The sequence below is a fragment of the Aulostomus chinensis genome, chromosome 12 (genome assembly GCF_037954235.1).
Source record: "Aulostomus chinensis isolate RoL2024-O1b breed Wild chromosome 12, RoL_Achi_v1.0, whole genome shotgun sequence".
Lineage (NCBI taxonomy): Eukaryota > Metazoa > Chordata > Actinopteri > Syngnathiformes > Aulostomidae > Aulostomus > Aulostomus chinensis.
This window is the reverse complement of record NC_141331.1, coordinates 541,072-565,000: the sequence shown is the minus strand read 5'-3', so window position 1 is coordinate 565,000 and position 23,929 is coordinate 541,072. Positions and strand designations below refer to the sequence as shown.

Here is a 23,929-nt window from a genome sequence, read left to right as displayed (position 1 = left end):
TGTGTGTGAGTGTGAATATGTGTGAATGTGAGTGAGTGAGTGAGTGAGTGTGTGTGTGTGAGTGAGTGAGTTAGTGAGTGAGTGAGTGAGTGAGTAAGTGTGTGAGTGAGTGTGTGTGACTGACTGAGTGTGTGTGAGTGAGTGAATGAGTGTGAGTGAGTGAGTCAGTGGGTGTGAATGTGTGTGTGTGAGTGAGTGTGAATGTGTGTGAGTGAGTGAGTGAGTGTGAATGTGAGTGAGTGAGTGAGTGTGAGTGAGTGAATTTGAGTGAGTGAGTGTGAGTGTGTGAGTGAGTGAGTGAGTGAGTGAGTGTGAGTGAGGGAGTGAGTGTGAATGTGTGTGAGTGAGTGAGTGAGTGAGTGAGTGAATGAGTGAGTGTGAATGTGTGAGTAAGTGTGAGTGAGTATGAATGTGTGTGAGTGAGTGTGAATGAGTGTGAGTGAGTGTGAGTGAGAGTGAGTGAGTGTGAATGTGAGTGTGCGTGAGTATGAATGTGAGTGAGTGTGAATGAGTGTGAGTGTGAATGTGTGAGTGAGTGAGTGAGTGTGAGTGAGTGAGTGAGTGTGAGTGAGTGAGTTTGAGTGTGAGTGAGTTAGTGAGTGTGAGTGAGTGAATGTGTGAATGTGAGTGAGTGAATGAATGTGAGTGTGAATGTGAGTGAGTGAGTGAGTGTGAGTGAGTGAATGAATGTGAGTGTGAATGTGAGTGAGTGAGTGAGAGAGTGAGTGAGTGAGTGAGTGAGTGAGTGAGTGTGAGTGAGTGTGTGTGAGTGTTAGTGAGTGAGTGTGAGTGAGTGAGTGTGTGTGAGTGTGAATGTGTGTCAGTGAGTGAGTGAGTGAGTGAGTGAGTGTGAGTGAGTGAGTGAGTGTGAATGTGTGTGAGTGAGTGTGAGTGAGGGTGAGTGAGTGTGAGTGAGTGTGAGTGAGAATGTGCGTGAGTGTGTGTGAGTGAGTGAGTGTGAATGTGTGAGTGTGAGTGAGAATGTGCGTGAGTGTGTGTGAGTGTTTGTGAGTGAGTGTGAGTGTATGTATGTGAGAGAGTGAGTGAGTGTGTGAGTGAGTGAGTGTGAGTTTTTGTAAGTGAGTGAGTGTGTGTGAGTGAGTGAATGTGTGTGAGTGAGTGTGTGTGTGTGTGAGTTTGTGTGTGTGTGTGAGTGAGTGAGTGAGTGAGTGGGAATGTGTGTGAGTGAGTGAGTGTGTGTGAGTGTGTGAGTTAGTGAGTGAGTGTGAGTGAGAATGTGCGTGAGTGTGTGTGATTGTGTGTATGTGTGAGTGAGTGTTTGTGAGTGAGTGAGTTTGTGTGAGTGAGTGAGTGAGTGTGTGTGAGTGATAATGTGCGTGAGTGTGTGTGAGTGTATGTGTGTGAGTGAGTGAGTGAGTGAGTGAGTGAGTGTGAGTGAGAATGTGCGTGAGTGTGTGTGATTGTTTGTGAGTGAGTGTGAGTGAGTGAGTGTGTGTGAGTGTATGTGTGTGAGTGAGTGTGTGTGAGTGTTTGTGAGTGAGTGTGAGTGTATGTATGTGAGAGAGTGAGTGAGTGTGTGAGTGTGTGACAGTTTGTGTGTGTGTGTGAGTGAGTGAGTGAGTGTGAATGTGTGTGAGTGAGTGTGTGTGAGTGTGAGTGTATGTATGTGAGACTGTGTTTGAATGTGTGTGTGCATGTGTGTGTGCACGTGCGCGTGCTCTGTCCGGGGTATTTGACCTTATTTGGACAGTTGACTCACTTGTGATGTAACGTGAACATGCAGCTGAAGGGGGCGGGGCCTGTGGCTTCAGCTCAGCGCTGTTTATTCTCTGGCTCCATCTGTCTGGTTCTCGCAGCCTTGTAGGAGCAGCAGGAACCAGAGGAACCAGAGGGGCAACTAAAGGAGGTGTCACCCAGCTGAGAGGCAGCAGCGGCTGCGTTACTCGGCAGTGCCTGGACGTGAACCAAGAGCAGCAGCAAGGAGGAGCATTGAACCTGCAGCAGAACAAGGAGGCTTTCCCCACCATCGCTAAAGCGCCTCCTGGCCTCCTGAGACGTTGCTCGGACATCCAGGACTGCAAAAAAGTGGAGTGGCGACAAACAGAGCTCAACTCCCACTCGCTGCTGGGACGCCAAGCCAGCGGGGCTAAACACAACCCAGGACAAGAGCTGGGAGAAGCCAGCCTCGCTGCTGCCACCAACCGCGGCGAGATGGATTTTAAGGCTAACCTCAAGGGTGTGAAGTCCAAGATGGAGGAGGAGCGCAAGCTGAACAGCCCGCAGCAGGTAGACTTCCGGGGCGTGCTGGGGAAGAAGACTGCCGCCAGTAACAAATCTGCTGAGACACCTGGGAAGAATGCCACTGACTTTCGCTCCGTCCTCACCAATAAGAAGAAGGCAGTGGAGAAGAATGGGGAGAGTGACAAGGTGGCAGTGAACAACTGTGTGAGTGGAGGGATAAATGAGAGGAAGAGCGGCGGTGGCGGGGGAGCGGCGTTGGAGTTCACTGAGAAACTAAGTGATGTAACGGTCCTGGACGGACAGCAGCTCCGGCTTCAGTGTCGCCTCTCTGTCACCTGTGATGTCACTGTTAGTTGGACGCTGGACAGCAAGGTGGTCAAGCCCTCCAAGTTCATTGTGCTGGCCAATGAAGGTCAGAGGTCTCACACACACACACACACACACAAATTAATTCTGTTGTTGACTGGGATCCTGTGGACCCTCGGGGGTCCCTGGACCCCCTTTGAGAACCCCTTGGTAGTTGTACTGAGCATTGGTTGTCCGGCTTCATCCTCAGCCTCTGATGACATCATAGCTGATGTAGGGAAGGAGCTGTGACGTGATATGTCGTCACTTCAATTCAAGTCAGTTTTATTTGCTGAGCCACATCAGAATTTCTGCCATGACACTGCCTGTTGATCTTGGCCATGTCCCCTCACACCTTTGTGCTAACCAACTAGCTAAGCTAGCTGTAGTGAATGGCGACTCTCATGGTCGACTTGATCAACTGCTGTCATGGTGTGATGAGGCTGGACGGCCACCACGTCCACGGTATTCAGTGCCATCATGTCCACGAACCCTCACAGCCTCTTAGTTTCACTTCCACCAACAGAAATTATCTTGTTGTCGATGCATCATTCTGAAGAGGTCAAACTGGGCCCTCCTGGGTCCTGCAGAATCCTCCAGGGTCCTGCAGGGTCCTCCATGGTGTTGCAGGGTCCTGCAGGGTCCTCCTGCCTTAGTGTCTTTTAGTGATCTGATGCGTCACTGATCAGATCATTGATATATGAACAATAAACTATTCATGCCATTTAACGAGTGATGTTAATGTACAATTAACAACTCCCAAAACAATCAGCAGGGGTGAATAAAGTTCGGTCAAATATTAACCCTGTAGGTGCTGGCAAGCCAGAGTTGAGTGTCATCCACAGTTCACATCTACGTCCTGCTTAGGTCAGCAGGGGACTGACCAATGGAAGTGAATCTGCTCACGTTCAGGACTCCCTGCTCACTGTAGCATCTGAGGAGCTCACTGGAGCCTGGAGGGAGGTGGAGCCTCAAACGGAGTACTGACCTTGTGTGTGTGTGTGTGTGTGTGTGTGTGTGCATGTGTGCGTGCACGCGCAGGTGGCCTCTGCTCTCTGACCATCGATAAAGCTCTGCCAGAGGATGAAGGTCAATACCGATGCAGAGCTGAGAGCTCAGCAGGCAAAGCTGAGTGCTCCTGTATGGTTCTAGTTGATGGTAAGAGCCTCAATAATCAATACCCCTCCTTATTATTATGCTATTCTGTGTGGATGTCATGACATCATCAGAGTAGTGGTGTCTGGGTCATGACATCATCAACATAGATTTAAGGGACTGGAATAAAAGGATCAAAATGATCCTAAAATAGCAACATCATGATGGAGATTTGGACAAAGTATGAATTCACGATTTGTCAGCTCTGTCACCATGACGACAAGATAACAACTTTAAAAATTGGAATTTCTGGATGGAGCTCTGATCAGATGGACCACAGGAGTCAACAAGCAGCCTGACTCCTCTCTGACTGAACCGATCCTCCCTGCGCGGACAGCATCTCTCAGCTTCTGTAACTTTGTCATTCATAGAAACAACAATATTCCGCATAAAAACAGAGCCTCACCTCTCCGGTCCTCACTACCAGGAGGACTCAGCTCACTAAGACGTGTTTCCCTCCTCCATCGCTTCTTAGTGACTCCAGACTGCAGGAAGAACCAGCCACGTATGTTTAGCTTGAAGCTAACGGAGACTGATGCTAACAGCAGCTAAACTGACCAGAAACGTCTGGTCACCACCTCTCCAGGGGGTCTGGTAGAGTCCAGGTCTCCTTGATCCAGCAGGAGGATCAGGGATCCAATAACAGTTTGATATGAGAGGGAAAATAACCTTTTGTGTGGTTACTGCTGCTGCATGCTACCCTGCGCCATTGGGGACGAAGTTTCAACGGACTGTGACAACACCACGAGATCAGCACAAACCAGACAGAGCTTATGATGGCATGTAAGGGGATTTCTTTGATTGGTATTTGGGAAGATTAACAATCAATTATTGATTTAATTGTTATTGTGGTGGCAGCTGATGAGAGGTAGCTGTCAGCAGTCCAGCAGTCTCAGCTGTGGCTAACTTGTTGAACAGTTCCTGCCTTCGTTCTTCACAGTGAGTGTCCAGGAGTCCAGTGATGGTGCGTCGGGACGGAATGCCTCCTGCTGGTTCACTTGCTGTGCTATACAGGACTTCACGGATCGCAGTGTTTACAGTGAACCTGGTTGTTTTCTGCTTAAAACGGTCCCACGCCAAACGGGGCCGTGCCTTCATCATGTTAGGCTTAGCAGCAGCGGCTAGCAGAGAGCTGAGTATTTCTGTTTCTTCCTGAGTCCTACAATTACTTGAATATATTTACAGTATAATTACACTACACAACGCAGCTCCCTTAAATCCATGACATTTCGATTGTGGTTTAAGGTTTTGTTAAGGTTTTATCATCCACACCAACCTCCCACTTGGTTTTTGACACTGACCATCCCTCCACACAGAGGGGGAGTGGCCAAGGCGGGTTCAACGTGGTGCTGTTTAATCTCACTAATCTCACTTTAGGGAAGGGATGTAATGCAGGCGTGTCTTCAGTCAGGAGACATGGAAACTCACCTTAGCAATATGAGATAAATGTGGTTTTAATTGGAATCAGTATTCAGGTTATTGGCGTCCATGTAAACGAGGTCGGGAATGCAACCGTGGCGTGGTTCCTCACATCCACAGCTGCCAGGATCCTCCATCTGATTCAGTTTCCTCTTATTAGAACAATCAACATCAACAAAAGTGTCGCCTTCATTCTTGGAAGCTTCGGTTGGAGCAAGCAGGAATCCCAAAGGAGGGAACCTGGTGTGGTCACTCTTCACTCTCACTCCACCTGTTGGTGTTTGATTATAGAACGTGTTGCTGTCGTCAAACACGTGTGAATAACACATGTTCTTCCACTTGGTTCTGAGGCAAATACCACAAATAAGCACAAACAAATTGACATGCTGATATTCAAGAGGAGGCCGTGTCTCTCAGCTGTTATGGCTCTTTTGTCCCCAGCTCAAAAAATTAGACCCAGAAGACAAATAAGTGAGAGGGAGGGATCTGGTGGGTTTGTTTTGATACCTGATGACTGCCTGGTGTCCTTGAAAGCACATAATCAATGAAATCCCCACCACCACCCTCCTGGCCTCAGGAAAGCTCCTTCATTTATTTCTATTAATGTGCTTATTAATCCATTTTCTCTGCAGATCCATCAGAAAACTCTCTGACCGACAAGAATTCCAAGAAGGCGACTGCGACCTCCGAGAGTGAGTTTCCAAAATATGCAGCTGCAGCCTTGTAGCTTTTGCCCCAATAAGGAGCTGCAGGCTGGGATGATTGGTTCCCACACACACACACACACACGCACACACAGACACACACACACACACACACACGCAGGGCTGTCTGTTTTTGAGCAGCTTAACAATTGGAGACATCAGAAGGTTCATTTCGTTATTATCATTATTCCAGAACAAGAACATCCCCCATCGTAAACATCCGTCTTGGCTCCACCCACCATTCGCTGGACTGCACACAAGCCTGTTTTTATTCACGGTCCGTCTCTCCCTCAAACAGAGAACAGGGGCCTCTGATGTCATCCAACTTTTCAGTACTCATAGAACCAGAATCAGAATAGAAAAGCTGGATAGTTTTGCCTGCTGGACATGTGCTGGAAGCAGGTTCTTTGTTTTTAGTGGGACTTGTGTTGTTCGTGGATTGTGGGTTGTTAGCATGTTAGCATGCTGAAGATCAATGGCACTAAAGGAGCTAACAAGATGTGCATAAGCTTGTTAGGGTTAGGGTTAGGGTTTAACACTTGCTAACTTGGTTAACATGGACTTTTCTGTGGTGAATGTAGGATAGCGAATGAGTTTTTTGGCTGGTTAGCAGGAAGCTACCTAAGCTAGGCAAACAGCTCAGCCTCTTTTCAGCCTTTGCACTTAACTAGGCTAACATTTCCCCTTGCGTCCAGGCTTTGAGATAAGCTAGGCTAACGCCAACTGAATGGTCTGAACACTCACGTCAGTGACAAACTTGACCCAGCTTCAAAAACTCTTGAAGGCTGAAAATTCTGTTATGAGTTTTTTCATCATGGATCTGGTGGAAATTCTGACATTGCAAACCATTTTTTTAGTTTGTCTTTCTAATTCTCTCTGTTGCCATTTGTAAGTAGTCAGTATTTGACCTGCAAGGGGTCTGCATTACTGGTTATTATGTGTTTCTTAGTATAATAAACAAATTTGTCCACCGTTTGTGTCCAGCGCTGATTAACACCAGGAGACTCGCGAGTCTGTCGCTGAGTTTTCTGTCAGGATCATTTTGTCTAAAATTCAGAACCTCCAGTTCCTACGACGACACCGGCTGATCCTCGACCTCGCTTCCATTTAAGGCCTGATTTTCCTCGGTTCCCCTCCTACCTTCATCTAGTCCTCCCCCTCCTCTCTCGTCTTCTCATGGGAGTCCTGGAAAGTTCTTCATACAACTCCAGTTTCAACTGTAGTGGAGTGAAGTTGTTTCCAATAAAGTTCATGATCAATTTATTGGATTAAAATAATCTTCTAATGATTTGTCAGCTTGTAGTCCAACAACACATTGATGTCTTATTGGACACAAACATGCTGAAAATAACACGTGAAGAAGAAACTTGTTTTGTTTTTGTGTGTATTTGAACACGTCACTGAGAAAGACTCACTCTTTGTGTTTCCTGTGACAGAGCCGTTATGGTGGCCGCTCGGTTGTGCCTCTGTTTGATGTCACCAGTGCTGATTATATCATCGATAACGATAATGATGTCATCAATGTTCTGGCTGTCACTGTGTCATCACATCATGTCCCACCTCCTCAACCCTAACCCTTTGTTGAAAGTCCATATATGGCCTTGTTCTTCTTCTCTGCTTCTCTCTGAACTATTAAAAACTTTGAGGGAGGCCGTCTGTTCTTGTTGCCACGGGAACAGTAAACTCATGGGCATGTTTGTGCTTCTTTCAGGTGAAGCCAGAATAAAGAAACCGACAGCGAAGACGCCACAGAAACAAGGTGTGACCCCACACTCACATGCACACACTCACACACACACTCAGGTATGCACACACACTCACACACACACACTCACATGTACATGCACACACTCACGCACACACTCACATGTACGCACACACGTACATGCACACACACATACACACACACACACACACACACACACACACACACACACACACAGGACCCATCAGGTCAGTTTATTTACTGGTTTTGGCACCCCACCCCCCACCACCACCACCAGCTTCAGCTCAGTGGCGCCCTCTGGACGACCAGTCAGGATCAGACCTGCTGATTGTCCTCATGTTCTTTGATTGTTAATGTGTGTGTGTGTGTGTGTGTGTGTGTGTGTGTGTGTGTGTGTGTGTGTGTGTGTGTGTGTGTGTGTGTGTGTGTGTGTGTGTGTGTGTGTAGCTCTTCCTCCTCAGATCCTGCAGTTCCCAGAGGACATGAAGATCCTTGCAGGACAGAGTGTAGAGATCACCTGCAAATTCTCTGGAGCTCCGCCCATCAGCTGCACCTGGCTGAAGTTCAAGAAACCAGTGAGAGATGCACACACACACACACACACACACACACACACACACACACACACACACACACACACCAAAAAAATCAAACTAGTGATTGTTTTGATGAACCTCATTAAAAAAATCATACCTTTTCTTCCTCTCAAACATTCTCAGTTGAAGCAGTTGAAGAAGTTTTGCATCACTTCCTGTTTTGAACTAAAGTCAGTGTGCGTGCGTGCGTGTGTGTGCGTGCGTGCATGTGTGTGTGTGTGTGTGTGTGTGTGTGTGTGTGTGCGTGCGCGCGTGTGTGTGTAGATCCAGGGGGGTTCGGCCGACATCTCCATCCAGAGCAGCGACAGCAGCAGCAAACTCATCATCTCCAGTGGGCAGCAGGAGCACTGTGGCTGTTACACCGTCGAGCTGAGGAACAGTTATGGCCTCCGCCAGGCTGCCCTCAACCTCACCATCGTTGGTAGGAAACTCACCAGCCTCCTTTAGCTTTAGTGTCTGTGTGCTGATCTCAGCGCTGATGTGGGCATGCTGAAGCTCCCTCTGCTAGGTGGGTGCAGGAAACCGTGGGGAGGAGAAAGGCTGAAGTAAAGAGCAGATGAGTTTGTGCAAGCTGCAGATGGACTCCTTATAAGGCGGTGCTGCATCCTGTCAGATAAACACTCACATTCCACATGTTAGCATCAGCTCGTCCTTCACGTGACCTCAGGTGACCTCTGTCAGCATCACCTTCTGCTTCTGTCTCTGAGGAGCACCAGATGATCCAGTTGCAGTTATGCTTCCCGATTCCTGATTTTCTGAAACGTCCCATCAATCTGATGTCCTACATCTCCATGGCAACAAGCCAATGGTGGCTCTTCAGTTGGGAGAACGCTAGCGAACACAATCATCAACACAATAATAACACTTGCTCCTATAAAGTGATTTTCTAGGCACTCAAAGACTCTGAGAGGAAAATAACCAGAGGTCATGAGAGGTCATGTTTAGAGACTGAGGAAGAGTTGTGGGAGTGACTTCCAGAGGGAGGGAGCAGCCTCACAGTTGGCTGCCCAGCTGGTGTAGGTGGGGGTGTGGCATCAGTAGATCATTGGTGCAGGAAGCACAGACACATCCTGGAAGTCATGAGTTTGAAAGAGTTTGTTGGGGACAGGAGCCAGTGGAGGTTTTGTAGAACATCTGGAGTTATTAGAGGAGGAACCATGGCGGACAGTCTGGATGTGATGGCTGCGGGGACGAAGGCGCTGCTCACAGGGACACATGGTCACCAGGATGCTGTTTGTGGTCTAATGCATTAGCAGCCCGCTGGGGTCAGTATGAAATATCCCCATCCCCCCTCCTCAGATAAACCAGACCCCCCAGCCAAGGTTCCAGCAGCATCAGACATCAGGAGGTCCAGTCTGACGTTGTCATGGTACGGCCCGACCTATGACGGTGGCAGCGTGGTGCAGTCCTACAAGCTGGAGATCTGGGACTCTGTGGAGACGCAGTGGAAATCCCTGGTGTCCTGCAACAGCACGTCCTATAATGTCCAGGTGAGCGGCACCATGCCACACACACGGCACACACAACACTGACAGGTGACCCTGCCAGCTTCAGGCTCTCTGCTTCATCTCTAGAACCTGTTGCCAGACCGTCAGTACAAGTTCCGTGTCCGGGCAGAGAACATGTATGGAGTTGGAGAGCCGAGCGCTGAATCTGAACCTGTCACGGTCGGTTTGGTGGATGATGACGGTCAGTAACATAAAGCTGACTCAAACTTAACCAAAGTATTATAAGAACTAAACCACATGTAAAATGGAGCTAAACCAAATCTCAACCAAGCAAAAGTTAAACCACCAATGTGGAGTCATGTGACGAACTACACCAACCTGTTGGTTCCTTTCACAGAGAACCAGGAGGAAGCAGAAGAGGAAGATGAAGGTACAACTGTTAATGCTCACTGTCCTGATTCACCTGCAACAACAGCGACATTCACACCTTTATGTTAAATAACGTGAGTTACAGAGGATGACGAGACGGCAGGGAGTGAGATGATGTTACATGACAGGATATGAGGTTAAACGAACTGACCTGACAGAATGAGGAAAAACAACAAGATTATTTCGCATTGTTTGAGTGACATCGCGTGATAAAGCATAAACCCCAACCTGCTGTGTGTGTACCCTCTGAGCTTTAACCCGAGTCTCTGTCCAAGACTCAGAGAAAGAGCCGGACTACAGGGACGTGACCATTCGAACCGACATGAAGGTGAAGGAGTTGTACGATGTGGAGGAGAGGCTGGGAACGTAAGTCATGCCCACTCATGCACTGCATTGTCAGAACCACATTTAGAAAAGCAGCATTTTAAAAAGTTGTTAGTTTGTGGTCATGGTGACAGCCTGACAAATCACAAACTCCTACTTTGTCCTAATTGCCATTGTGATGATGTCAGTCATCATTGACGTCTGCGCTCATCGGGCCGTGACCCAGACGGTACTTGATTTCCCAGGACTTGAACAGTAACCAAAATGGACCAAGACAGGAATAACATTTGGTTGGAATGTGTCATGATTTCTGTGATTGGTTACAGTTGCCAAACAATAATTGTGGGAGGAGTTAAATGCCCGGAGGTGGCTTCATCTCTGTGTGATCGGGTTGCAGGGGGAAGTTTGGTCAAGTCTTCAAACTGGTGGAGAAGGCCACCAGGAAGGTGTGGGCGGGGAAGTTCATCAAGGCGTACTCGGCAAAGGAGAAGGAGAATGTTCGGCAGGAGATCGGCATCATGAACAGCCTCCATCACCCCAAGCTGGTGCAGTGCATCGATGCCTTTGAGGGCAAGTCGGACATCGTCATGGTGCTTGAGATGTAGGTCACGCCCCCAGGTCAAGAGAGATGTTAGCATGCTAAGCTACACTACACTTCACTGCAGCTGATGTGTGCTTCCAGGATCTCGGGAGGCGAGCTGTTTGAGCGGATCATCGACGAGGACTTTGAGCTGACGGAGAGGGAGGTCATCAAGTATATGCTACAGATCATCGATGGCGTCAGCTTCATCCATAAGCAGGGCATCGTCCACCTCGACCTCAAGCCGGAAAACATCATGTGTGTGAACAAGACGGGCAGCAAGATCAAACTCATCGACTTTGGCCTCGCGAGGCGACTCGGTAACAAGGTCCACCTCCACAGAGAGGTTATTTGTTTGCTGTGTAGTATGAGAGCTTTCCATGCATGGGTTAGGTGCTTTTCTGTTTTCCAGACAAGAGGGATATTAATTATGTTTGGAATAAACCCAACACCAACTTAATCTGCTGCTGTTCATGTGGTAACGTGCCATTCTGCTATAGCTTCATGAAACAGGTGTTGTGTTGTACAGGGTCAACTCAAGCTAGGTTCAGTGCAGTGTTTATCGTCAGCAGCACAAGACAAGCGGTCGCAGCTCTTGTTGCTGCTTCCAACGCCGAGTTGACAGCGATTTGACTGCAATTAACACATCAAAATAAAGACACTGTGATTTGGACTACGTTTGAATTCATGGTTTGTCAGGCGTGGCACCTTGGCCACAAGCTACCAACTTTTAAAATGCTGGTTTTCTGAATGGAGTTCTGGTTTGATCTGATACTGACTACTAGTTTTCCACTTGCAGGAATACCAGACTTGTAATCTCTTGTTGGCACAAGTAAAACTCTCCATGTTTGTTGTGAGCGTGTGAGAAGGCATGCATCGGATGAGTCAGCTGGTCTCTTTGACGACCACCGTCCCGACCTGGTGATCAAAATACACAACCTCTACTTAAACAGAGAATCTTTTTGTCTCTCATCTCTTTCAGAAAATGCTGGAACTCTGAAGGTTTTGTTTGGGACTCCAGAGTTTGTGGCTCCTGAAGTGATCAACTATGAAGCCATCAGCTACCCCACCGACATGTGGAGTATAGGAGTCATCTGCTACATCCTGTGAGCCTCCACCACAAAACCTTCATGTGGATTCTTAGCTGGCTTCACTTTGTTTCTTTATCTGAGCTTGATTTTATTATGCTGCATCTTTTACTTAATTTAGCTTCTTAAGCTGAGCTTCTTCTTCTTTTGATTTGAGTTTAGCTTCGTCGAGCTTAGCATCAGCACAGTTTGACCCAATTGTGCTCCAGCCGTCACTTCGGAGCTAGCTTCACCTTCATCTCCCAGCCACCTGTAGGTCAGCTGGTGTTGGCAGCAGCTGTGATGAATCTCCACTTTTGCTCCATCACAGTTCTGAAGTTTTATTTAGAGTTCTTTAGTTTTAGCTTTCAAACCATTTTGGGGGATCTACAACTTAGTGCTTCTCCAAGTTTGCACTTTGTGACTTTTGCATTTCAGTATTCAGCTCAATCACATGCAGCCTGGTTGAGTGTTACTCAGCTCGGCCTGTGTTGGTCCTCTCAGGCTGAGCGGTCTCTCTCCCTTCATGGGGGACAATGATAATGAGACTCTGTCCAACGTCACTTCGGCCACCTGGGACTTTGAGGACGAAGCTTTTGATGAAATCTCAGACAACGCCAAAGATTTCATCACCAACCTGCTGAAGAAAGACATGAGGTGAGGGGACAGAAGTCTCAGCTCAGGAGACGTTTCAAGATTCATGCTGGTGTTGGCAGTGACGTGGCGCTGCTCAGCATTTCACCCCTGTTTTTGTATGTCAGTAAATGTTACACAGAGGAGCACATGACAATGAAGACTGCACGTCCGAGTGTGCTTCTGTGTGTTCATCAGAGTTTGTGTGTGTGTGTGTGTGTGTGTGTGTGTGTGTGTCAGGGCCCGTCTAACCTGTGCTAAGTGTTTCGAACACCCCTGGCTGAAGCAAGACACCAACACCATGAAAGCCAAGAAGTTGTCCAAGGAGAGGATGAAGAAGTACATCCTGAGGAGGAAGTGGCAGGTCAATAACAACAAAATGAAATCAGATGATGTAAACGAAGAGTTCTCTAGCTGTGTTTTTGACAAATCGAAGCCCAGATGAGGGTGCAGGTTTGGACTCTTCCGTCTTGGTGTGATTGTTGCTTCTTCTCTGGCAGAAAACGGGTCACGCTGTCCGTGCTATCGGCCGACTTTCCACCATGGCAATGATGGCTGGCGTCACTGCCAAGAAGGGTTCACCCACTGAAGGTTCGTCACCAGAATGTTGATGATGTGATTGACAGTGATGAAAGCAACTGACGGCGGAGATGGTCCTGTGTGTGTGTGTGTGTGTGTGTGTGTGTGTGTGTGTGTGTGTTTTCTCAGAAGACAACCAGTTCCTTGAGTGTTTGGAGTACGAACAAAAGACAGAGTGCAAGCCGAGCTTCAGTGCTGTCATCAGAGACGTGGAGGTGGTGGAGGGCAGTGCTGCTCGCTTCGACTGCAAGATAGAAGGTAGGTGGAGCCGATGTCTGTCCATCAAAGAGATGCTAACAAGCAAACCCAGTTTCCTGTGGCCAGTCTGTAGTTTGACTGATTTAGTGGAACAAGCAGCGACGGTGTCCCTGTCTCCAGGTTACCCTGACCCTGAGGTGGTGTGGTACAAAGACGATCAGCCAATCAAAGAGACTCGACACTTCCAGATCGATTATGACGAGGATGGGAACTGCAGTCTGGTCATTTCAGAGGTCAGTGGTCACCTGCCGGATTCCAGTTGTTTTGCCACTGCTGAAAACAAAGATGCGATCCTGTCACGTTAGCATGGCAGCAGGAAATCCTGATGAGCTGCTGCTGCGTGATGGCGCTGCCTCGTGAGGAAAACTCTTCTTTTCCTGTGAGCTACGTCAGCCATAGCAGCGGCTCATCGAAGAAGGAAGGCTGCGGCGGTGTGATGCATGCGCATGTGTGTGATGATGGTGGGAGTGTGTCAGCGCCGTGATTTACCCGTCTCAATAACTGTCTTGTTGTCTTGAAGTCATGACATCATCACTGCCATCGTGTCAGGTCACGACATCACAGATGTAGATTTCACTGATTTATTCGTAATAAACAGAAGTAAATGGAGCTGAAATAATGACATCATGATGGTGATGGGGACAGAGTATGGACTCGTAGGTCTTAGGTCTGCCGTCATGACTACAAGCTAACAACTTGATCATCCACTAAAGGACGTGGCATCACGTGATTTTTTCAAATTGAGTTGAGGATTTTCAGTTCACACAAACTGGAAATCACGTGTTCGTCTCCTTTGTTCACTCTGACTTCACCGTCATACGTGACAACATGGTGTCAGGTGACTTGCTGCCTGCGGCTTGCTGGCTTGTTCTGAGCTGTCATGTGATGTTTGGCTTAAGTTCATTGATGCTGACGTTGGCTGGTGTAAACCTGCAGGTGTCAGGCGATGATGATGCCAAGTATACGGTGAAGGCAGTCAACAGTGTGGGGGAGGCTACCTGCACCGCCGAGCTGCTGGTGGAGGTGATGGCTGGCGAGGAGGAGGAGGAGGAGGAGGAGGAGGAGGAGGAGGAGTAAAGCCCAGACAGTCCACAGGAAGAGGAGATGTCAGCCTGTCACACCTGAGCAGACAAACTTCACACAAATGTTCTGATTGGGGTGGGGGGGGGGGTGGGGGGGTATGACACATCAGGACGGTTCTGATTGGCTCAGAGGCGTTACAGCGATTTTCTTACTTTCATACGTGAATTTGATTACAGTTCTACTTTGCCTCTCCTGGAGATATTTTACAACAAAAGCCTCATGTGACAGGGAGGAAGTTGGTGTCTTTGAGAGGAAGTTCCTAGTGGCTTGAGATAGTTCTTAGGACTGATCTAATCTAGGGTCTCATTCCAGTTCCATCCAGAGCACAGCGGCAAAGAAACACCAGCAGGTTTTTCATATTCATGTGAGTGCGGCATCAAGTTTCTGCTGATTCAGTCCATTTACCGGAACCCCTCCTCAGCTGTAGCGACAGGCGCGAGAGAGGTCCTGCTGTCAGTCCTGGACACTCAGCAGAGGCTGTCCTACATATCGGAGTAACAGCAGCGGCGTGATCTAGTTTGCAGCACTGGGTTTACTGGGATGATCCCAGCACCTCCTCCCGCTACCCAACAGCCCCATAACCACCACCGCTGTGATCCTCAACAACATGCGTTCATTTTGTGGGCTCAGTCGGGGCCAAGTTTCTTATGGGAGGTTTTCACATTCGGGGCTGAGGTGAATATTCTGTTCAACAGCTGCGGTCCGGATCCTTGCCCAGTCCTGGTGGCATCCTGGAATCCTGGAGACTGTAGCTGACGTACGGGGTTGTCAGGAATGACACTCAGAACCACAAAATTGGACCCAAGTTTTAAGGCAGCACAATTTTCCTTTCGAACAAAAACCTAATTTTCAGTCCTTTGTTCAAACTTCCCCTCCAGCATTTCACCGTGATGAGAGAAACCTGAAGCTCAAATACAAGCCCCCCCATTCCTATCCTTTCATCTTTAGTTACGTAACATTGCGAGGTTTTCTGTCCATTCTGCTGCGATCACAGCTTTGCTAACGCTAATTAGATTAATTAATTTAGATTATTGATGGAAAACCCCTGACAACTGAAAACATAGAAATGAAATTAATGTCATTCAGCTGCAGGTCAGGTATGTTTCTCATAGTTCCCCTCTGAGACCTATGGATTACTTAGACTTAGACTTAGACTTCCTTTATTGTCATTGCACAAAAAAACACGACAGTGAGAGGGGAGCGGGGTCCCGATGATCTTTTCCGCCGTCCTCACCACTCAGCAACAAGGCAAGGACATTACCAACATGAATAAAAAACTATTTGTTTTTAGTTTGAAACTGATGAAGAGCCAAAGCTAGCATCAGATAAACGCCTTTAAAGACACGTGGAACTTCTCATCTGTTCCCATGCACCTCATGTGCTCCATAGCTGAGGTGCTTACAAACACAACTCACAGAGGCCTCACTTTGCCAGTAAGAGGCTGAGAGCCAGAGCGATGACTGGGATCCCAACATGAAGATGTCTCCGATGTTAGCCTAGCGGCGCCCTCTGCTGTCTGATATGTTCTGCTGAGAAACGTTGAATTTTTCAGTTCAACTCTTTGTTTGAGCACTTTTCTGACTTTGTGTTTCCAGCTCTGACAGCTGATTTGATCCAGATGCAGCTTACGTCACCTTGGCCTCACACCACCAGCCTTACACCGTTAGCCTTACACCGTTAGCCTTAAAGCTAGACTGTCTTGGTAATTTTTTCTACTCCACCAGATGTTTATCTCACTGTGGACAAAGGATGTTCATTGTGCCCTTCAGCTGCTTGGAGGCATGGGATTTTTTTTGTGTTAAGACTTCTGCCAGATTCTGCCAGGAAATGGAGAATGTCGACATTTGAGGAGGAAACACAAGGAAACTCCCCTCAGCGAGCTCCTCTCCAGGAAACACTCGGTCGTTCATGTGGAAATGGATCACATTCTTCTGGTCATTATAATTTTTATATCAAGATAATGAATCTCATAGGACTCACGATCCTTCTCTCAGTATCGTAACCACTCAGTTTTACTACAGCGTCCAATAGTCACTAACCTCGTCATTAGGTCGTCTCAAAAATGTACCTTATGTACTGACCAGACTTTTGAAGTTTTAGTCCAATTACAAGATCTACAAAAGCTTCTTGTACCTCACTGAACTCGTTACAAAACACAAACGTGATGGCTCTCATTCGTTCAGACTGGTTTGACCTCCAACTTTCTGCCCAGCAACGACGTGACTGAAGAACCGTCTCGCTGTCGTGGACATGTCAGAGACACTCTTGCGTTTAAGTCGTGACATCATTGACATGGTGTCTGGGTCATGATGTCATCAACATAGCGCTGACTGACTTAATTGTAACAAACAGATCAAAGTGATGCTGAATTAATGACATCACGATGGTGGTTCGTACAAAGCGTTATTAATCAGGTCTGTTGCCATGACGACAAGCTTACAATTTTTCAAGCGCTGGTTTTCCGAAGGCCGTTCTGACCCGGTGGACGACAGGAAGTTGAACGCGGAGTCACAGATGTTTCTCACCTGAGCTGAAAAGCTGCAGGTTATTGGTTCTCTTTGCTTCTTGGTGTTGGGTTTGTGTGCGCCGTCACGTTGTAATCACTTGAAGACATTCACTTTGCTTTTGATCTGAGTTTAGCACGTTGTTGTTGGACCTTGAGGACGAAAGGATCTGTTTTACACTCGTCTTGTATCCTGTAAGTTTGCCATAAAGAGCAAGAAGAAGAGAAATTTTCTTGTACTAAGAGATCAAATCTCATAAAAATATCGAAAGAAGGTCAGGCTAAGTGGACGTGTCATTGATGATTGATGTCGAGTCATTTTATTCCTGGCTGAGTGTTCAACAGGCAGCAGGAAGCCAAGTTTCCATCTGGGATGCAATCGATGAAAATCTAGTTTATTGTGAAGCTGTTGAAGTCGTAACCTTGAACCCTTTTATTGTCACATTCCAGCCGTTTGTTTGTTCTTTCAACATTATTTAAAGGGCTGATTTAGTTTCCAAGCATTCACAGGTGTGTGTGTGTGTGTGTGTGAGTGTGTGAGAGTGTGTGTGTGAGTGGGGGGGGGGGGTGTTGGGAGGGTTTTATTTAATATACCGAGTCATGACTCGCCAGCACTCGTCACAGTTACTCTTGTGTTTTGTATTAGATGTATGTGAATTATATTTCTCTCATTTTGATAAATATATATCTGTTTGATGAGCTGCCTTTGACATGTATGAGAACACTACAACTGTAGTTACAGAAACAAATAAATGTTTACCACAAAAGGAGCTGCTGCTGTGACTTTCTTCACTAACGGGCACCGTGGCAACGCCTCCTGCAAGTTTCTGCTCTCTGGGGACTAGTACCAAGTACTTCTCTATAGTACCGAGTACTACTCTATAGTCCCGAGTACTACTCCAGAGGCTATTTCTACTTTCACTGAAGGGAGTTCTGCGGGAGGCGAACCATCCACGGTGTCATGAAGTAACGGTTTGTGCCGCAAGGGGGCGGTGGCAGGGAACGTCCAAACAGGATATCCTGATTTGCACATGCGCACTGGACAGAAGTATCAGCTGTGCTTGGGAGAAAAAAAAAGTAAAACTCGGAGTTCGTTTTTTATTTTAGTTTCCTCGTCACACCGCGATGGCCGGGACCGCACTGAAGAGGCTCATGGCCGAATACAAACGTGAGTGAGTGCTACCGGCTCCGGACCGGACCAGTGTCCTCAGATGCACCAAACTCCCGTCGAGTGTGTATCGGTTTCGTGGTGACGGTCCTCCTTGGACCCACGGGAGCAGACTCCTTAATCCGGTTCAATTGTGACGGTCAGATGTACCACGATGACGTAACACGCCACGAATTTGTGTAGCGCGTCAGAGATGCAGAAGGTTCGACAGCTGTCGGGGTACGGAACCTTCCTCAGCGGTGCCCCACGGAGGATCAGCGTCAGACGTCATAATCGTTACTCTGACGGCGCGTCGGGTTTAGATCAGTTTTTTAGCTTAGCCTGTTAGCATGGACACCGTCCCCGCAGCATTGATTTAGTGTTTCTGGCAGTTTGAAGTCGCGGTAATTAGTTTGCTAGTTTGACGTATAAGCTAACAGCTGTTAGCCCACTTGAGCTAGCTAACAGCTAACATGTTTAGATATCGTTATTGAGATCGGGGAGGGTCGGTGTCAAAAAGTAGCTAACTGTGCGTGTGTGTGTGTGTGTTACAGAGCTGACTCTGAACCCACCTGAGGGGATTGTTGCAGGTGAGTTGTGTTTCATGATGAGTAAGTATTGACGTCAAGAAAGTGAAGCTACCTGTCAGACACACTGAGTTACTTGGGAACATCAGGCCAGATGTTCTCTGAAGTTGTGCTTCCGGTATCGAAGTGGGGCCCCTCTGATGTTGTCCTGATGTTCTGTCTCCTGGTTGTGAACAGTCACAGAAAGGAGAAAAATGTAAATGTGTGTGTGTGTGTGTTTCAGGTCCTGCCAATGAGGAGAACTTCTTTGAGTGGGAGGCTCTCATCATGTGAGTGGGGGGGGGGGGGATTGTGTTCACAGTATCAGAGGAAGTCGAGGTGACAGGTGACACTCCTCAATGTTCCTTTGATCAACACCTTCCCTGAGTCTGAATCGCCATCGTGGCGACCGCTGAGGAGCCGCTCATGTATCAGAACAGGGACACGATGAAGCAGCATCATCGCAGCCTTGTGTGTGTGTGTGTGTGTGTTGGGGGGGCTGAGGTTGTTAGTCAACCAATCAACCTGCAGCATATTCACCAAACTCTAATAACATGATGGTTATAGGCAGTGTTGTGCCTGAAGGCGTTCATTGAACTTCATATTTTGGAGGAACGTGAAATGAACGTACAGCACTGCTGCCTTGTGAACGCGCTCCATCTGGTGTCTGAGAACGGTTCGCTCTCTGGATCATCTTCGTTCAGTGGGGTACCAGATTTCAGGTCAAAATCCGGCTGAAAAAACTCTGTAAACGCCTCTTAATATACCACGGGAAAACACCCAATCTGGCAACGCCAGCCACCAGTGTCGCACCGTCGCACGCGTCATCAAAACAGAAACCCTTAGAACTGTAAACTTAGTTCAAAATTTTGAATTATGAACTTTGAACTGAACAAGTTCATTTTAAAATCTGTCAACTGAACTTTGCACTAGTTCATGTAGAAAATGAACTTTCCCAACACTGGTTACAGGCTGTCTTCTTCTGCTAATTAGCTTAGCACGATGCCTGGTAGTAGGTGGGAAGTGTTAGCATCAGCTAGCTCAGGTCTATGATGCTAGTTAGCTTAGCCCAATGGCTGGTAGAGGGTGGGAAGTGCTAGCATCAGCTAGCTCAGGTCCAGGCTAGTTAGCTTAGCCCAATGGCTGGTAGTGGGTGGGGAGTGTTAGCATCAGCTAGCTCAGGTCCAGGATGCTGGTGTGTCCAGCAGGAATCCTCCTCCTCCTCATCATCATCAGTAGCAGCAGTCGCTCTTCTAGTCCTCAACAAACCTTTGGTTCTGTTGACCCAAGTTCCAATGGAGCTTTGGAGGTGCTGCGTCAAATCACTGCTCCCAGTCAGGAAAGTAGTTCCGGCCACGTGTCTGATTCTACCACTACAACGTCTCCTCATGTTAAACTGGTATTCATCACCAAGGTTACACACAACCCTCCTGATATTAATGCAGGCAGAGAGGGAGCTACGCTAACACTTCCCACCCACTACCAGTCACTGTGCTTAGCTAACTAGCAGGGTCTCAGCTCCCTGGAAAGGCTCTATGTTCTTGTCTGTTTCTGAGGACGATGGACAACAAGAGACTTTATCTAGAAGTGTCCCTGATAGTGCTAGCTGATCCGAAATTAATGCACGTTTCTTGGGAGTGAATGAGTGAGTGAGTGAAATTACAGCTGCTGTCCAGCAGGTGTCACTGCTGTCAAAGTATCTCTGAACCAACGGTTGCATCACTCAGGGGTGGAGTCCCATTCGTGTCCGAGCATTCAGCAGATGACGCTGAAGTTTACCGTCTGGCTGCTGGGTCACTGTGTGTGTGTTTGCTTTGAATTGTGAATCAAAGCAGTGAGCGATGATACTCAACTCGAAAGATGCTAATCATTGATTGGGTTGACGTGCTGCAGCTCCCCACCATCAGTGCCCTGCTTCACTCACACAAGTTCTCAGTTCCCGTTGCTATAGCAATCCGCCATGACAGGCAGAGACCCAAGGCGTGGTGTCTGAGAGGCGAGTTGGTGGTGGGTGTGAAACCCTGAGGATCATGGTGCCACCTCCAGATATAGCAGGACTAATAAACAGGGCGCCAGAGATGTGAGGGGTGACGGATGTTGTCGTCGCTGTCAGTTAGCTTATGCTCATCATTGTCTTCATCACTTCCTGTCACATGTTCCTGACAGCGCGTCTGGAGTTGAGTGAGGATATTTTTCCTGATAGCAGCAAACATCATACTTGGTACATTCAAGGACTGTTGGAAACAGGAACATTTACTGACAGATTTGGTGTCAAAGGGCGGAATGTTTCAATATCTTCAGCTGGTGGTGACACAGACCTGACCTGCAGACACAAAACTTGCTGCAACCCGTTGTGGCCCCGCCCCCTCGCTGCACTCAGAAACTAAGAGAAAAGATGATGGACCTAAATCTAATAATCAGGAATAACCCGTGTGAGGGCCACAGGTGGAGCTGGGACCATGAGGTCATCAGCGTCAGCACCAATCGCTATTATGCTGCTGTGCCTTCTGCCCTTCAATTAAACATTCAGCACCGTCAGTCAGACATTCCTGATGACGTCACAGCCACCAATCCTGTCATTAGCTGGTCAGCGCCGTCAGGTGTGGCTCCCTGCCATCTTCCTCTGATCACAGCATCATCATCACCAGCTGTTCAGAGCCTCTTGACTCTCGTGGGTCCCAGGGTTCTGGAGGTTCCCTCTCGTGGGTCCCAGGGTTCTGGAGGTTCCCTCTAGTGGGTCCCATCCTTCTGGAGGTTAGATTTCTAACCATCAGTTTGGCTGTGTCTTATTGAGTGTGTTTTCAGGAGAAGTTCTACCATGTTGCCATGGAAACAGCAGACTAACATGTCCTCTCTGTTTCTCAGGGGACCCCAGGACACGTGCTTTGAGGGTGGCGTGTTCCCTGCTGTCCTCAGCTTCCCGTCCGATTATCCTCTCAGTCCTCCGAAGATGAGGTTCACCTGCGACATGTTCCATCCCAACAGTGAGTCCCTCCAACCTCCAGTTTGACCTTAGAGATGGCGGCTGTCTTGTGGGCAAGTACTTGTCAGGTGACCCTGAGGTCACCGCAGTCTTAGTTAGACTTTGAGGGCGCCTTCTGATGTGTTAGAACCTGCCCATCGTCTTAGCGTGTTGTTTACGTGTCATCAGGACTGCGATTAGTGGAGTGCAGCTTGAGTGATGTCACACAGGTGGGAGACGGTCTGAGCACGCTCACTCTTGATTAGAGGACAGGACACGGCTGCTCCCCCTCATCACCTCCATCAGTCGAAACTACACATGTCTGTACTTCCATCCTCATGAGCACACCTCCTCAACCAAGACGAAGACGCATGTGTGCACGGACTACAACGCACGCACTCAATGTCTGTCAACAACCAGCAGGTGAAGGAAATCATCCAATCAGGGCTCAGGAGCCTCAGGAGGGAGGGCGCCGTTTGACGTAGTCGTATTGCAAACGGGTTGATGCGGGTGTTGTCAATGTGTCCTGTTAATACCGATGTTTGAGTCCCACCGGGACACCTGAGAGCTGGAAGCTTACATGACAGGGAGCACTGATCAGACCTGTTGCACTCACTTGATGATGTCACCTGCCATGCCGTGCTGCTGTGCGTGTCAGGACCGTCCTCCCCTTCACCCAGATCTGTTCCAGCTTTAAGCCCCAAGTCCGTGTTGTTGGTGCTTCCTATCTTCAAACATTTGGTATGAGCTATGCGCCATGGTGATCATGTGACCACGATTACAGACAGCCAATAGGCTCCTCCTCCTCCTCAGTCTATCCAGACGGCCGGGTGTGCATCTCCATCCTTCATGCTCCTGGCGACGATCCCATGGGTTACGAGAGCAGTGCCGAGAGGTGGAGTCCAGTCCAGAGTGTGGAGAAGATCCTGCTGTCGGTGGTCAGCATGCTGGCAGGTAAGCTGCCACTCAGGCTGCGCCGGACCTGCTGTCCAGCCATGTTGTTGGAGTTGATGGACGGTGGGAAAACACTGAAGTGGTAACCCTCAACATTTTTCCTGTCCTCCTCTCTCCTCTCAGAGCCCAATGATGAGAGCGGGGCAAACGTCGACGCCTCTAAAATGTGGCGGGAGGACCGAGATCAGTTCTACAAACTCGCTCAGAAGATTGTACGCAAGTCGCTGGGCCTGTAAAGATGATGTCATCACCCTGCACTGTGTGTTTATTCTGCAGCATCTGGTTAGACACCATAGAGAGAGAGAGTGAGACACACACACACACACACACACACACACACAGTGCTGCTGTGATGGACAGATCAGATCAATAACCTGAGGGATGGATGATTGGAGGTCAAAGGTCACAGTAAGTGATCATCCTCACTGAAACGCCATCACAGCCTGCTTCTCATCAACTGCAGCATCAAGATGGCAGCCATCTGTTCTTAAAGGAAGTGATGTCATTAGTTCTGTTGCTCCTCAATCCTCCACTTCAACGTGTCCAACAGTGCTGAGACATCAGAGCCTTTCTGGTTCAAACATGTAGCTGTTAGCACGTTAGCATCTCTACTCTGACCTCACCCTGTGTCTCAGCTCTGATTGGTTGTTGTATTTGTTCCTTCAGGACTTGTCTTGATGCACTTTAACATCCTGTAGGAGCTTCGATGCCCGCAGACGCGACTAAAGTGAACCTTCATCTTGTTCCCAGAACAAATGCTAAACAAAGTCAGTGCATATTTATTGTGGGAGGCGGGGCTTCGCTCCGGCTGCCTCTAATGAAGGTTTTAATTAAATGGATCAAAAAGACACTGAAATACATGTGGAAACTCCGGCGGTTCAGGTCAGCTGGAGAAATTTCTCTGAGGTTTCTTTGAGTTTGTCAGTTTTAAAAAGTTGTTCAATAAAATTCTGTGTGTGTTTTTGAGTCTGCAGCCTCATTGGTCCCCCATCATGATGTCATGACCTGAACAGGAGTCGATCGCTTGTCAGCAACACACGATACACGAGTGTGACAGCCTTGTACTGTCTCATACTTCATATTTTGTGTAAAAAAAAAAAAAAAGTAGATTAAAACTGTTTTGCTATTTTGATTTTTTTCTACATAATAAAAACCCACTGTAATGCACTCCAGAATGGCACAGCCAGATCTTAGAAACCTGTAAATGTTTTGCATCTGTCACAAAATGTAGAAGCTGATTGCTAATATT

General features: G+C 48.0%; 2 protein-coding genes across 7 annotated transcripts in view; both read left to right on the top strand.

The window, feature by feature from the left end:
• Positions 1 to 14,557, top strand: part of mylka (myosin, light chain kinase a) — a 46,620-nt gene extending 32,063 nt beyond the window's left edge. For all 3 annotated transcript variants that reach the window (XM_086219485.1, XM_086219484.1, XM_086219486.1), the window contains 19 exons: positions 1,818 to 2,614; positions 3,589 to 3,705; positions 5,754 to 5,813; positions 7,537 to 7,584; positions 7,999 to 8,126; positions 8,412 to 8,568; positions 9,447 to 9,637; positions 9,722 to 9,836; positions 9,993 to 10,025; positions 10,300 to 10,390; positions 10,746 to 10,949; positions 11,031 to 11,248; positions 11,911 to 12,034; positions 12,500 to 12,652; positions 12,869 to 12,992; positions 13,129 to 13,219; positions 13,337 to 13,465; positions 13,586 to 13,698; positions 14,402 to 14,557. In XM_086219485.1, the coding sequence (XP_086075611.1) occupies positions 1,818 to 2,614; positions 3,589 to 3,705; positions 5,754 to 5,813; positions 7,537 to 7,584; positions 7,999 to 8,126; positions 8,412 to 8,568; positions 9,447 to 9,637; positions 9,722 to 9,836; positions 9,993 to 10,025; positions 10,300 to 10,390; positions 10,746 to 10,949; positions 11,031 to 11,248; positions 11,911 to 12,034; positions 12,500 to 12,652; positions 12,869 to 12,992; positions 13,129 to 13,219; positions 13,337 to 13,465; positions 13,586 to 13,698; positions 14,402 to 14,542 (3,034 nt within the window). In that variant the 3' untranslated portion in view covers positions 14,543 to 14,557. The remainder of the gene's footprint in view (positions 1 to 1,817; positions 2,615 to 3,588; positions 3,706 to 5,753; positions 5,814 to 7,536; positions 7,585 to 7,998; positions 8,127 to 8,411; positions 8,569 to 9,446; positions 9,638 to 9,721; positions 9,837 to 9,992; positions 10,026 to 10,299; positions 10,391 to 10,745; positions 10,950 to 11,030; positions 11,249 to 11,910; positions 12,035 to 12,499; positions 12,653 to 12,868; positions 12,993 to 13,128; positions 13,220 to 13,336; positions 13,466 to 13,585; positions 13,699 to 14,401) is intronic.
• Positions 14,558 to 18,061: 3,504 nt separating this feature from the next.
• Positions 18,062 to 23,656, top strand: ube2g2 (ubiquitin-conjugating enzyme E2G 2 (UBC7 homolog, yeast)). Of its 4 annotated transcripts, none has more exons than XR_015118642.1 (7): positions 18,062 to 18,219; positions 18,753 to 18,788; positions 19,009 to 19,054; positions 21,630 to 21,748; positions 22,540 to 22,680; positions 22,804 to 22,985; positions 23,347 to 23,656. XR_015118642.1 is itself a non-coding variant. In XM_086219483.1 (7 exons), the coding sequence occupies exons 1-6, from the start codon at positions 18,177 to 18,179 to the stop codon at positions 22,914 to 22,916; spliced, it is 498 nt and encodes a 165-aa protein (XP_086075609.1). In that variant the 5' UTR covers positions 18,062 to 18,176; the 3' UTR covers positions 22,917 to 22,939; positions 23,347 to 23,656. The 4 variants fall into 4 exon arrangements, 3 of the variants coding, with proteins under 3 accessions (XP_086075609.1, XP_086075608.1, XP_086075607.1); XM_086219483.1 differs by having other exon boundaries at positions 22,804 to 22,939; XM_086219482.1 differs by having other exon boundaries at positions 22,804 to 22,962.
• Positions 23,657 to 23,929: the final 273 nt, after the last annotated feature.